Source organism: Paroedura picta, chromosome 10 (assembly GCF_049243985.1).
Source record: "Paroedura picta isolate Pp20150507F chromosome 10, Ppicta_v3.0, whole genome shotgun sequence".
Classification (NCBI taxonomy): domain Eukaryota; kingdom Metazoa; phylum Chordata; class Lepidosauria; order Squamata; family Gekkonidae; genus Paroedura; species Paroedura picta.
In genome coordinates this window covers 31,167,869-31,182,581 of record NC_135378.1, presented here as the reverse complement: position 1 = coordinate 31,182,581, position 14,713 = coordinate 31,167,869, and the positions used below count along the sequence as shown (strand labels likewise).

Genomic DNA, 14,713 nt, shown 5'->3' with positions numbered 1-14,713 from the left:
TTGGTGAGGCTGAGAGAGTTCTAACATAACTGCTCTGTGAGAACAGCTCTAGCATGGCTGTGACAATCCCAAAGTCACCCAGCTGGCTGCATGTGGGGGAGGAGCGGGAAATCAAACCCAGCTCACCAGGTTAGCAGCTGCCACTCTTAACCACTGCTGTACGCTGGCAGAGGTAGCTCTGGATGGCTTTTGGGTCATGAGGGCACGCAGTGGCAAACTACCTCTGAACGTGTCTCACCTGCCAGTCACACAACCCTAAGATGATATATAATTATCTTATTGTGTTCTCTGAAATAATTGGAACTAATTTCTTTGGAATGTCAAATCTATTGAAATATGTCGCTTTAATTTAGAAATTGAACAAGATTTGAGAGTGGACTAGATTCAGAGATGCCCTCTACTGCCAGAAGGAGACTTTCGTGTAATGGAAGGGCTTCTAACTAGAGTAGAAGGGCACATTCTGTAAACGGAAGGTACAGTGGTTAAGAGTGGGGAACTCTACTCTGGAGAACCAGGTTTGATTTTCCACTTCTCCACATGCATCTGGGTGACCTTGGGCCAGTTAGTTCTCTCAGAGCTCTTCTCACACTCACTACCTCACAGGGTGACTGTTGTGAGGAGAGGAAGGGAAAAGTGGGGTATAAATAACTCATCAACTTCTGAAGGAACAGAAAGGCATGTATGGTTCCAAGCATGGAGAACTGGTTTATAGCAGAATGTGAGATCAACTTGGCTTTGTTGTGACTGAACGTTCTTAAACTGGAGACAGACAAATTACATTCAGAATTGAGAGAGGTTTCACTTCCTATGGCGTGCTCACAGCTGTCCTTTGTCCCACTGTTACCTTCAATTTGGGGCAGTGCAACATCCTGCAAGGCCAGTTACCAAAAGGCACAGGACAAGGAAATGCACCAAGAGCTGCAATATCTCTTCCATACCATCACCAGTTATTTGAGGAAAAAATAATCTGTCTCCACTCCTAGACTCTGGAAGCGCAATGCTATTTTCGGCTGTCGTTCACAGGATGGCAAAGACTACATTGTCCTTCCTCAAACTGCCTTGCTGAACATCGAAGAAGATTCTGGTCTCTCGCTGCCCACCTCACCTGTTTCCTGCCTGGAGGAAGAGGAAGCCAGTGATTCCCCCCAGTTCCAGTACGACAGCAGCTCAGGAATGAGGTTGGTCACACAATGAGCATTCCATTGGGATTGGTAGGCATTTTTCCTGGAATGTGTGCGCGCACACATGCGCAGGGCCATTGTTATAGCTCATTATTTATATCCCACCACACTCAGCAAGTTAAGAATTGTATAGTGCTCCATGTTTGAAGATGAAATTCTACTGACTAGGAAAGAGTCTGAAGCAGGTATGTTTGTTTAGAGCAGGGGTAGTCAAACTGCGGCCCTCCAGATGTCCATGGACTACAATTCCCAGAAGCCCCTGCCAGCATTCTCTGGCAGGGGCTTCTGGGAATTGTAGTCCATGGACATCTGGAGGGCCGCAGTTTGACTATCCTTGGTTTAGAGTGTTGTAGACTTCTGCCAAACGCTATTTCAACTTGCTGCCCTGGGCATTCATGGTCCTACTAAAGCTTTTGTGGATCTGACCACAGCGTTTAATACTATTGACAGAGATCGCCTTTGGGCAAAGTTAGCAAATGCTAATATTGAGAAACACTTATGATTTCTGTTACGTGGATTACCTGCCAACATTTATGCCGACATTAGGGTTGGTATTTCTGGATTTTTAATGGGATCAAGCCCAATACTTATGGGTGTTAAACCAGGTTGTATATTGGGCCCTGTGCTTTTTAACCTTGACCTTATTGATATTGCTTTGAGGTTAACTGGCTCAGGGTTTACTCCTTCCCTTGGACAGCAATGAATATCAGTCTTTGAGGTTTTATACTCATGACTTTCTAGATGTTAGCAGTACCAGAGCCATCTCAAAAAACTTGATCATGTTGGGAAGCTATCTTGGGCATTGCAGTGGGTCCCAAGCTGTGTCAAGTCTGCTTTGATACAATGCCAGCTGGTTATTGGGTTGCATGGCCCCAGGATGGCTTGTTTACCTGTCACCAAAGGAAGGACCTTCTCATTTGTGATCCCTACCCTGTGGAATGCACTCTTGGATGACACCCATGCCTTGCCAGCCTTGTTTAGTTTCTGCAGGGCATGAATGGCAGAATTGTTTAGGTTAGCCTTTTGAGTACAATCCATGTTTTGGTTATTTTTGTCAATGGCATGGTGCTATCACTGTCTATTTTATGTTTACATTTGAAGAAGAAGAGTTGGTTCTTATATGCCGCTCTTTTCTACCCGAAAGAGTCTCAAAGCGGCTTACATTCACCTTCCCTTTCCTCTCCCCACAATAGACACCCTATGAGGTAGGTGGGGCTGAGAGAGCCCTGATATTACTGAAGAAGAAGTGTTGGTTCTTATATGCTGCTTTTCTCTACCAGAAGGAGTCTCAAAGCAGCTTACAATCTCCTTCCTTTCCCTCTCCCCATAACAGACACCCTGTGAGGTAGGTGAGGCTAAAAGAGCCCTACTGCTTGGTCAGAACAGCCTTATCAGTGCCGTGGCGAGCCCAAGGTCACCCAGCTGGCTGCATGTGGGGGAGCACAGAATCAAACCTGGCATGCCAGATTAGAAGTCCGCACTCCTAACCACTAAACCAAACTGGCTCTCAAACTGGTAGGAGCAGGGAATCAAATCCAGCTTTGCCACATTAGAAGCTGCGGCAGTTAACCACTACAACAAGCTGGCTTATATAACCCACCACTCAGGAGCCTGTCATTTATTAGTTTAACATTTTGATGCTTATGTTTTATATTTGTCATCAGTTTTTATATTGTTTTAACTTCCTTATATGGTTTTACTGTTGTAAGTTGCTGTCCCCACTGGTGGACCTCCTGATGGCTCCTGGGTTTTGGCCACAGAGTGTTGGACTGGATGGGTCATTGGGTTGATCCGATAGGGCAGTGATTGTTATCACTTTAAAGACATTAGTCCTAGTTCTCTGTTTATAGATTTCTCTACTGTTTGCTCTCCAGTCTACTTCTTTCCTGTTATTTTGCATTGGGGTGGGGGGGGAGACTGTATTAGTTTTCTGAGGGATCTCAATTTTTATTCTAACAAAAAACAGAGAGGAAGCAGCTGCAGGATTTAGTAATTTATTTCAAAAACTTCTCATATCTACTTTTTGCTCAGTATCTGAAGTCTTAAGACAGAGGTATAAATTATCATTACTTGGGGGGGGGGGAGAATGCCTTTCCTCCCTGAATCATTTTCTAGCATCATCACATGGCTTTTGTTCAAATGTATAGCCTATTCACCATAGGTTTACCTGTCAGAAGGGTCTTTTTCAGTTAGTCTACTAATAGAACATGTTATGAGACAGCTCAGTTCGAGATGGCAACTGCTGTGACCTAAATTATCTCTAGGTTGTGGACAGAGATCCCCCACTATTACACCTGAACTCCAGGTGACAGAGATTGGTTCACCTGGAGAAAATGGCCGCTTTGGAAGGTGGATTCTAGGGCATTATACTCCACTGAAGGCCTCCCATCCCCAAATGCCACCCCCTTCAAGTTCCACCCAGCTCTTTCCCAGTCTGGAGCTGGCACTTGTATTATCTCCCACTTTCGTGATGGCACTCGGCTTTGAGGTCCTCCGTGATGAACATACAGTGTGTTGATAGTCACAGGACTGGGACTGGTTCCAACTCAGATGGTTTTCTTTGGAGAAGAACCTTCAGGGCCAGGGGAACTGTGGAGTGTTCAGTGCCAACTCCGACAGTTAACGGGGGGGGTGAGTGCTGAGTTTGCTGCTGCTGTCTCCAGTTCGGTGAGGGGGGTCTCAGAAGTGCAGTCCAAAGGAAAGAATTACGAGTGTAGTGTAGGCTTCTTTGTTTGCTATACTTCAAAAAGTATGCAAAATAATAAAAATAAAAACCAGAACAACATGCCTAGTTCAGAAAGCAGCTGGTTTTGTGTGTGTGTGTGTTTTCCCTCCTGTAATAAACAGTTATTTCTTTGTAATAAACAGCTCTTTCTTGGGCTCACTTAGGGACAAATATTTTCCACCTCAAAAGAACTAAGGACCGTTCCCAATAAATACTGTTTCCCATGAATTTAGATCATGCTTGTGGCAAACCGAAGGGGCATAACTCTGTTTAGGGTTGTATTGCTGGATAATCGAAAACAATCAAAAAAGAATTTTTGGGCAATGTTGCATCGCCTCTCATGGTTTGTAAATTCTGTAGGCTTCTACTGGATGATGATGCAAATGTCCACAACAGATACAGAACTCCTGTCTCCATCTTCTCCACTCCTGTGTTTTTGTTTTTCAGTGAACATCGTAAAGGAAGTATAAGAAAGAGCCGTCCCGTGAGTGTAAAGACCTTTGAAGATGTACCTATAGAACCAACGATAAAAGTGGTTCAAGAGGTAAGTCAGTATTAGAGTTGATACTGCTTTAGTTGCTTTGTCCCTTCGCATGTTTTAAATTCATCCCATTATGGCCATCTCTTTTTGGGCTTTTAAGGATAATCAGACAGACAGTGGGATGATTCTTGCATCCGAAGAGCTCAAGACCCTAGAAGAGGAAGCTAAACAGTTGATGTTGCCCTTCAGGTAAGCTGGTCAAGCAAAAGGAACATTCATTCTAAAAGTTTTACTCAAAGATTAGCATTAGCCATCTGTTACTGTGACAGCTGTTGCTTATTGTTTAAAAATATTTACTGATCTAAAACCCATCTCACCTTTCCAAATGCATTGGAAGCCAGCAGCTCTAAAAGGTAGGACAGAAATTACAGCAAATCCATAAACATAAATGATAGAACCAAGATGCAAAGACCAGAACCCAGCTGCAACATAACTAAAAGGCTAATCCTAACAAAGAAAGACCAGTTTAATTTCCAAGCTTGCAACAAAATGTCCTTTATAAAGGGACAGCTTTGAAATGTTACCATCATGAGAAGAAGAAAGCTGGATCTTCTGTGGAACTTCTCCACTGCACAATTCTCTAAGATGATAGCTCTGTGGTCTTTTGCACAAATCTTTCTTTTTTAGGAAGGGTAGATCACATCAATCAGGCCTACAGCCAGATCCAGGGAGCCCTTGCATTAGATGCTACTTTATTTAGGTGACCCCAGCCTTGTTGAGAAAGTATAGTGAATACCACCAAAAAGTGGTCTTTCTATTGGGGATGCTTACAAAAGATTGAGAGGTCCCAAGTCAAGTATCCTCCTTGAATGGGTTTTCCCAGATCCAAAGATGATACTTCCTGGGTTCCTCTGAAACATTTTGCTACAATGAAGTGGAGGAAAGCTAGGACTGACTCTCTTCTTTGGGGAAGAGGTGTTTTAGGGAAGGAGCAAGTGGGCTTGAGGAAACACATTGGGGAACACCATGGTACATGTGAACAACACACAGGGAACCACTGCTTTATCGGCACAATGGAAGGAGATGGTGATGTGTTTCCTTTTCCACCTCTTGAATAAGATCTCTAGACCACATGAATGTCTCAACAAAACCAGAGACTGTTCATTAGCCACCAAACATATACCTACAATATAAGATAGACATTTGACTGTTCCTGATCATACAGAGAGTGACCACCATTGCAATTCTAAGTAGAGTTGCACCCTTCTAAGCCCACTGAATTCTGTGGATTTAAAGAAATGTAACTCTGCCTAGGATTGGTATATTTCCATGCTGTTCCACATTTGTCTCTATAGCCAAAGGGAAACTGGGAGTAAATGTTCAGAGGATGTTTACAGTAAGTAATATATTCTTTTAATTTTTTTTTTTTGCAGTGGATTGGTCTCCAGCAAAAGTAACGAGTCTGTTATGTCTGAAGCTTCAAACCAGACAAGTGGCTACCAGTCAGGATATCATTCAGATGATATGGACACCACGGTCTACTCTGGTGAAGAAATGGAACTCTTACCTATAAGAGAAGAACTTCCCCACACTCCCTGCATGTTGGTCTGTGGTCCTGAAATACCTCCTGTTTAAGAAGAGGAGGAAAGGGGTGAATAACAACAGACAAAACACAACAGAGCTCTGTGTTGAACATTGCCTTTTTCTTAAACCAATGGTATTCGATACCCCCGACGTCTACCATCACAGGATTAGGAAAAGTATGTGTTTCTCTACATCTTCTTTGATAAGAAGAACAAGTGCTCCATGGACTACTGGAACCAAAGTCAACGTCTAAGCTAAAAAAAGATCTCCAAGTGCTGTATCTGACAAAGGGAGCTCTGATTTGCAAAAGCTTAAAGGTAAAGGTAAAGGTATCCCCTGTGCAAGTACCGGGTCATGTCTGACCCTTGGGGTGACACCCTCCAGCGTTTTCATGGCAGACTCAATACGGGGTGGTTTGCCAGTGCCTTCCCCAGTCATTACCGTTTACCCCCCAGCAAGCTGGGTACTCATTTTACCGACTTTGGAAGGATGGAAGGCTGAGTCAACCTTGAGCCGGCTGCTGGGATTGAACTCCTAAAGCTTCTACCCTGACAAATCTTATTGTTCTCTAAGGTGCTACTGGGCTTGAATCTAGCTCTTCTCTTGCAGACCCACACGGCTCCCTTCCTGAAGCCAAGCACTGTTTCACACAAATATATCTTGCTTAGACTATTCTGGGCATTATTTCTAATAGTTAAAAAAACAGAGATAGAACCGAAATGTTATTTTGACATGACATGTTTGTGCAGTTGCATGACGATGGATTAGCATTCATTCACAATCATCTGGGTTTTCTATTTGTACCACAAATGAGCTTCTAACAGTGCCTTTGTTCTCCCTGGGTTTTGCCTTTCAAGAAGACTGTATCAGGTCATGGGTTGCTTGCCTTATAAAATCAACAGTGCAATCCAAAGAACATTTCCCTGGGTGTAAGCCACGCTTAAGAGGGTAGAGGAAGACTGTAATCAGACCTGCTTGGGTTGACAGCATACACCTTTTCCGTTAAAGAGACCCAGGTTCTAAACCTCCATGATAATACTGCTGAAACAGTGATGACTGGCAAGAATCTGAGAACCTTTGAGTGACGCTGTTCAAGACTGTCAAGCGATTGTCGTCCTTTCAGAAATAGGTTGTTTTTGACTGTGTGGACCTTGATCTGTTGAGACATGTTACATGAACATCTTCTATTTACATGAACTATTCTTACATGAACTATTCTTGGCTTTGTCAGTTCCCACAATACTGCTAAATGATCCTAGTTTTACCTCAGGTATCAGTGGCCTTTACCTCAGTTGACAAACAAACGAATCTCAACAAACCTACAAGATAATCCAGCAAAGAATCTAGTAATTAAATCCATGTATATCAATGACATGTTACTCAACTAGCTGCTCGGATTTTTGAGTAATACTTTGAAGGACTGGAATTGTTAGGCAGTTTTCTGTTATGGAGGTCCAGTGTTCTAAAAATGTACTATGTATACTACAAGAAGTTTTTTTTTTAATGAAACTGTAGAGCTATTGTGACTGGTGTTACTTTTGTATTTTTGTTTTTTATTCATGTTTTTGTACTATAATATTCAAGTGCTGGGAACCTACGAATTGTCGGAGAAAAAATGGCAGAACAATATTTATAGTCTGGTTGTGTAGAAAGAAATGTAATATATTAAAATAAATATATATTATATAGTATCATGAATGTACTAGGTGCGTTTTATTTCTACAGTTTTCCCCAAATTATTCTTTGTTGATATAGGGGTAGTGCATATCACATGTAATGGATCAATTTTCTGCTTTCTCACTGAATAAAATCTAAAGGGAAAGGCACATTTGTAAACTGGTGTTTTCCAAAGGTCTGTAAACTGAGGTACAATATTTTTTAAATCTGCATTGCAATGAAAGAGATGCTTCTTCCATTGGGGACCCAGTATGGTATAGCGGTTAAGAGCAGCAGCCTCTAATCTGGAAAACAAGGTTTGCTTCCCTGCTCCTCCACAGGCAGCCAACTGGGTGACCCTGGGCCAGTCACAGTTCTCTTTGGGTTTTTCTTGCAGAACAGTTCTGTTAGAGCTCTCTCAGACCCACCTACCTCACAGAGTGTCTGTTGTAGGGAAAAGAAAGGAAAGGGACTCCTTTGGGTAGTGAAAAACTGGAGATTAAAAAAACAATTGCTCTGTTTCGATTGCCTACTAAAACTGGTAGCACTTGATCTGACAGTCTTTTGGATATGCAAGTCCTGTGAAAATGACAGTAACCTGACAATTGTATAATTATTTAGGGCAAATCATTCTCCATGAAATTCAAGGTAGATTGTACAGTGTCCAATGATGCCATCAAACAGCACGAGGCCTCCAAGAAACAGGGCAATAGGACCAGGGTCTCAAAAACTAGGAACGCTGCCATAAAAAAAATCCAATGGAATATCATTCCAGAAAATGGAATTATAGAAGCAGAAGAAGATAAATTGTGGACTTTGCTACAATCCTCTATAAAAGGATCCCTCCTCTATATTCTGTTATCCTGCAGCCCCATCCCCATTATAAAAAAGGCCCCCCTGGACAATTGACATGGGATATGTGATGGCAAAAAGGCTGCCAAGTCATAGCTGATTTAGTGACCCTCTGTGGGGTTTTCAAGGCAAGAGACCTGGCTTGGCCACTGCATGTCCCCCTTTTAGGACCTTGGTAGTCTCCCTGCTTAGCTTCCAAGATCTGATGAGAGTAGACCAGGCTGTGCTTTCCAGGTCGCAGTAATTGGATCTTTAATAATAGTAATAGTAATAGTAATAGTAATAGTAATAGTAATATATTATTATTATTATTATTATTATTATTATTATTATTAATTTTATTTTTGTAGCCCAATCTTCCTGTGAGGTGTGGACAGGTAATGGTAACAGTAAACTGCATTTATAATAAACCTGACACGTTTTAAATTATGATAAATGAACTGGGCTGAGAGACTTCTAATAGAACTGACCTTTGGAAACAGCCTTAAGAGAACTGTGACTGGCCAAAGGTCACCCAGCTGGCTACATGTGGAGGAGTGGGGAATCGAACCCCGTTCTCCGGATTAGAGGATGCCGCTCTTAACCACGGCACCATGCTAGCTCTTGGTTTTTCAACTGATCAGCCAACCATTCAGAAGGAATCAGAAGGAGCTAAGGAACAATCTCACACCTGCTTTTGAAAGGAAATGGGCTTTGCTGCTATTTTCATATGCATTCCATTTCAGGGACAACTTAGAAACGTGTTGATCTATTTGGCGTTCAGCCTTACAGTTCTTTTCTTAGGCTTTCCTCTTGAAAGGCACCTGGATTTCCATACATGCTCTCCATTCAATATTCTTGTTGTAGTTCAAATGGGATCACATCTGGCTTGGCAGATGTCGCATTATGAAATATTTGGGCTATGACATTTGCACTAAATATATGACCCAGTCATCCCTAGTCTAGATTTAGGGGACATGCTGCAATTGCTCCCTACATTGGTTTCAGTGTGCAGTGACAAATTGGCGGGAGTCAGTGATGGTTAGAAGAAGAAGAAGAAGAAGAAGAAGAAGAAGAAGAAGAAGAAGAAGAAGAAGAAGAAGAAGAAGAAGAAGAAGAAGAGTTGGTTCTTATATGCTGCTTTTCTCTACCCAAAGGAGGCTCAAAGCGGCTTACAGTCACCTTCCCTTTCCTCTCCCCACAACAGACACCCTGTGAGGTGGGTGAGGCTGAGAGAACTCAACTGCTGGGATGGGAGTGCATCAACTGCTGAACAGTATTTGGCTCAGGTTTTGGGACTACCACGTATGCACAGATGGCAAGCTCAACTTTCCAATGGCGTGGAAAAAAACCAAACTCTGCATGTCATGGCCAATAACACGTGCTTTGAGAAACCCCAGGGCTACCATCTGCTGGAAATGGAATGCTGGACAAGACAGAACTTTAACTATATCTAGCAGGCATGATGCCAATAACGGTATTGTGTATGTGTGTATATCTAGCAGGCATCTTCTTATTTTCTTCTGTGCTCGTAGGCTGATGTGCATAGAGAATGACACAGTGGTGACTTTTCCCATGTGCGGGATGAGAGTATAAAAAGTGGAGAGGAAGGTAGACTGCCTAAGAAGGCAATCCTAAATAGGCCTACTCAGAAGCAAGTCCCATTGTAGTTGACGTGGCTTACTTGCCAAGTAAGGTTACTTACATTTAGACCTGCAACCTAAACTATCACAGTTCTGCATCTGATGTGAATTTATAATAAACTTTGTTAGATGTTTGTTACCCAGTATCTGATTTTTTTCCTTCCTTCCTCCCTTAGCTCAGCTCCAGATGGCTGGCTGCCTAAATCCTTGTAGCAGTTCCAAAAGGGGCAAAGAATTTTTTGCCGAAATGGCCAGCAATACTGTATACAATAGCCACTCAATTCTATAGGGATGCCAGTCCCCAGGTGGGACCTAGGGACCCCATGGAATTACAGGTCAACTCCAGACTAAACCGGTCAACTTCCTGGGAGAAAAGGGCTGTTTTGGAGAGTGGACTCTTGCATTATACTCCACTGAGTTCCCTCCCTGCCTCAAATCCTACCCATTGCTGGCCCCACCCCTAAAATCTCCAGGATTTCACAACCCAGAGCTGGCCACCCTAGTCCTGTGATTACGCAAAACAGTGATGGGTCCCCCCCCCCAAGGCCCCTCTGTCAAGCAAAGATGCAAATTACTGTTTGCTGTCTGAAAAGAAAAGTTTAGCAATAACAAACCTGGTGCAGTGCAGCTTTTGAAACTCTCTTCTGATTTTCTGACCAGTTGATTAGAGATAACTGAGAGATGACAAAATCCCAGGGTTTTTTCTTCATCTCTAGCAGGTTTGCTGGGCCAGATGCTTTGATTTTAAATCCCACCCTGCAAGACTGATTAAGCCCTCGGAAAAGCACCGCAGAGTCATTTGGGGAACTAGTGGGAGCCCTGTCAACATACAGCTCTGATAAGCATCTCGGCACTGGAGATAAGGAGTTGTTTAATGGGATTTTAGGGAGCTTGGCTTTTGTTACCATAAAGTTAGGCCCTGTAAAGTGTAATCCTTCCACAAGCGTTATTAGCTGTTAACCCTATCAGGTTCATAATAGAGATGTTCAGCTCACTAATAAATTACAGCCCCAGAGCCTTAAATTGGCTTACCAGAAGGGTCTGCAAACCAGAACGGGCTGTGTGCTAGCAGTTTATTTAAGACTGTCAGGATGATACTGGGGCAGGGTTGCAGATCCAGGTTGGAAAACTCCTGCAGATTTGGGGATGGAGCCTGGGGAGGACAGGAACCTCAGAATAGTCTGAGGCTATGGAGTCTGGGAATCGCAGAATTGGGAGGTACCTCCAGGGTAATCTAGTCCAGCCTTCTGCAGAATGCAGGAAATGGCCAAAAGAGCCAAGCACCTACACAATCCCTTCCATCCACACATATGCAGTTTGCCCTGGAGTCCACCCTCTAAAGCGCCCATTTTCTCCAGGGGAACTATCTTTGTACTCTGGAGATAAGCTATAATTACAGAGGATCCCCAGGTCCCACCTGGAGGCTAACATCCGTCTACCAAGGGAGTTGGCTACTAGAGGTAGATTGAGAAATGGTGAACCATGAAAATCCATGGTGTTAGGGCTGAAGCCAGTTTCCTTGCTACGTGGGACTGGGATAGTTCCAAAGGGGACTTGAAAGAAACAAACTAAAGCTGGATGTTTCTAGCCTGGTGCAGAGTTTGAAACTGAAGTCACAGATGAAAGGGTGCCATATGGAGGATGGACCAGAAGTATTCTCTCTTGCCCCAGAGGGACAGACCAGAACGAATGGGATGAAATTAATTCAAAAGAAATTCCATCTAAACATCCGGAAGAGCGGTTTCTCAGTGGAACAGGCTTCCTCATGAGGTGGTGGGTTCTCCATCTTTGGAAATTTTTAAAGAGGCTGGATAGCCATCTGATGGAGAGGGGTTGCAGGGAAAGGGGTTGCAGGTAACAGTAGATGAGCGATTGGAATTTGAGTGTCCTGCATAGTGCAGGGGGTTGGACTAGATGACCCATGAGGTCCCTTCCAACTCTATGATTCTATGATTCTATGACTTACAGCAACCCTTGGCATTTTCAATGCAAAAGAGGTGATTTGTAATTGCGTGCCTCTGCAGTTTGTGGTTCTTAAAGTCCTTATTCAAATAAGAAAGATTTTGGCTTAATGGTCAGTGGGTGAATATCTGTGGCCTGAAGAAGCACAGCATAAAAACTAACATTGGCAGGAAGTAGGACTTACTTATGATGAACTGTCTGTTGCTTCCTGAGCCAGCTTTCCTCAAACACCCATTTTAGCTGAATCAACCGGGGAATCCCTTTCCTGATCTTCTGCTGCAAACATTTTCAAAACAAAGAAGTTTAAGAACCTGTGAAGGGTAGGAAGAACCTTGCCAGCCTCCAGGTGGAATCTGGACAACTCCTGCTATTTCAAGTGACCTCCACAAAATAGAGATCAGTTCTCCTGGAGAAACTGGTTGCTTTAGAGGGTGAACTCTATGGCACTGGGTTTGAACTGCAATCAGCAAGCGATTTGGTGAAGTCAGCCTTGAAGGGCTGTTGTTAAACTGTTTAAGTGGTTGAGCTGTACCTATGTGCTCACTAGTGACACCTAATGGTCACTCTGGAGTTGCAGTGGACAAATGCCAAGTACATATCTAGGATTCCCTTTGTTCAAGCTGGGCTCCCACCTATTCCTCCTTCTTCAGGAAGAGTAGATATGTGTGTGCTTTGCTGAAGCAAGCAAGCGGCCACCATTAGGTTCAGCTCTCTCCATCTGCTGATGCGTGGCATGTAGTCTGCTTGCAGCCCAACCATAAAGGCTTGCAATGTGTTGCTTTTCTAACTACTAAGCTTTTGTACTCTGCTTCAGTAAGAAGACTGAAGCAGATCAATATGATATATATTTGTAAATAAACCTTTCCCAGTAAAGATTTCTCTCTTTTAAGTCTGAAAGCACTGCGAGTCTGGATCTGTGCCTCATCCACAAAGGTAACTAATAACTGCATACTTTCAAAATGCACTTTTACTCTACAGCTCTATTTTTCTGGAGGGACCTAGGACAAGCTAAATCCAAAAGTCCCAACGCATTGTACCTAGGGATACCAATTCCTAGGTGGGACCTGGGTATCACTTGGTTTAGCAGCTCATCTCCAGGCAAGAGAGATCAGTTCCCCTGGAGAAAATGGCTGCTTTGAAGGGTGAATTCCATAACATAATACTCTACTGAGGTCCCTCCCTACCCCAAACCCTAGGCTCCACTTCCCAAATCTCCAGGTATTTCCCAGCCCAGAGCTGGCAGCCATAGGCGGGGGAGAGGGAGACATTCATTCCATTCCACTTCATATAATTCTACTGCCTTGGCAGTAGGTGTCTATTTCTTAATAAATGCAGGATAGTGTGGAGTTGAATACTCTCTGGATTACTTGCTAAACCCCACCAGAATTTTGGCTTGCGTCTGCCTCATGACCTTTCTTTCATACCAGGGCAGGACAAGCAAAACAGAACAAGGTACAAGAGACAATTCATACCTGTTTTAGAAGCCAACCAAATTAACACAAAACATTGTGCAACCTTTGGAGCTCATCAGAACTCTCCATCAGGTCTGGCGGTTACAAAAATTAAAAAATGAAAGAGGCAAAAAAAGCCAATTTTCCAGGTCAAACTCCTGTCTTCTTGGCCCTTAGTATGAAATGCTGCCAGGGTCACTATTTAATTGCTGTCAATATTAGACCACAGCAGTTGCATTCTGGGAAGATTCAGCCAACAATTGAGGCTGTTTGAGAAAAACAAACACAGATCTTTCCTCCACCCCCCCCCAATATTTTGTGTCATTTTAGTGGGACGAAAGAAAAGACAACACGTGGATTTCGTTTCATGTTCTGGATTTTTTCACAGGCCAAGATGGCTGTCTACAACTTTGTTCAAACTGAACAGGCCATACTATTAGATCTTTTAAAAATACAGCCTTTCATTCACACTATAGATTACTCTAATGCACTTTGTTTCAAGGCATAAAATGTAATGCACTTGGCTATGTGGCAGTCTTCAGGAGATAATTTTACAAATAACAACCCTTTGGGTGTACTTGAATGTTTAGTTTCCAATGACAGTCTCCAAGACTTGGATATCCCCCCCCCCCCGCCTCCTTGATAAAACTATTAAACTGCCAGCAACTGTTTAGTGTCACAGCTTGGTTAAGTACTAACCCAGTATGGCATAGGCAGATAAGGCAAATGCAATTATGAACACAAAGACCGATCATATTATTAAATCAATGGCCTTTTCAACCACATCTTCCCATTAACGCTGCTATTTCCTTGATGAAGATAATAAGGTCTTATTAACAATTTGCAGCTCATATTCGTTTTATGGATATTGCAGATTGTGTTGCCATTGCTATGGTGATTATATCCCATTCAACCCCCACCCACCCCGCTTTAAATATGCAGATTTATGCAGAAACATTCCAGGCAGGGAAAACAATGATGGCATTCCAGGTTGAATGATAGTACTGAAATGAATTGTTAAAAGGCTTTCATGGCCGGAGTCAACTGGCTGTTGTGGGTTTTCTGGGCTGTGTGGCCGTGGTCTGGTCGTTTTAGTCTCTGGCTGTGGCTGACATCTTCAGAGGCAGGACTCTGCAATATGGGAATCTCTCTGTGCCAACTGGGTAGACAGTTGCTAGGAATTTTATTTACTTTTTGTG

General features: G+C 43.1%; 1 protein-coding gene across 1 annotated transcript in view; it reads left to right on the top strand.

Moving 5' to 3' along the window:
- KDR (kinase insert domain receptor) overlaps positions 1 to 7,662 on the top strand; it is a 55,574-nt gene extending 47,912 nt beyond the window's left edge. The window contains exons 27-30 of the mRNA XM_077301998.1: positions 1,024 to 1,178; positions 4,354 to 4,450; positions 4,548 to 4,636; positions 5,821 to 7,662. Coding sequence (XP_077158113.1) covers positions 1,024 to 1,178; positions 4,354 to 4,450; positions 4,548 to 4,636; positions 5,821 to 6,022 — 543 coding nt within the window. The 3' untranslated portion in view covers positions 6,023 to 7,662. The remainder of the gene's footprint in view (positions 1 to 1,023; positions 1,179 to 4,353; positions 4,451 to 4,547; positions 4,637 to 5,820) is intronic.
- The last annotated feature ends 7,051 nt before the right edge of the window (positions 7,663 to 14,713 follow it).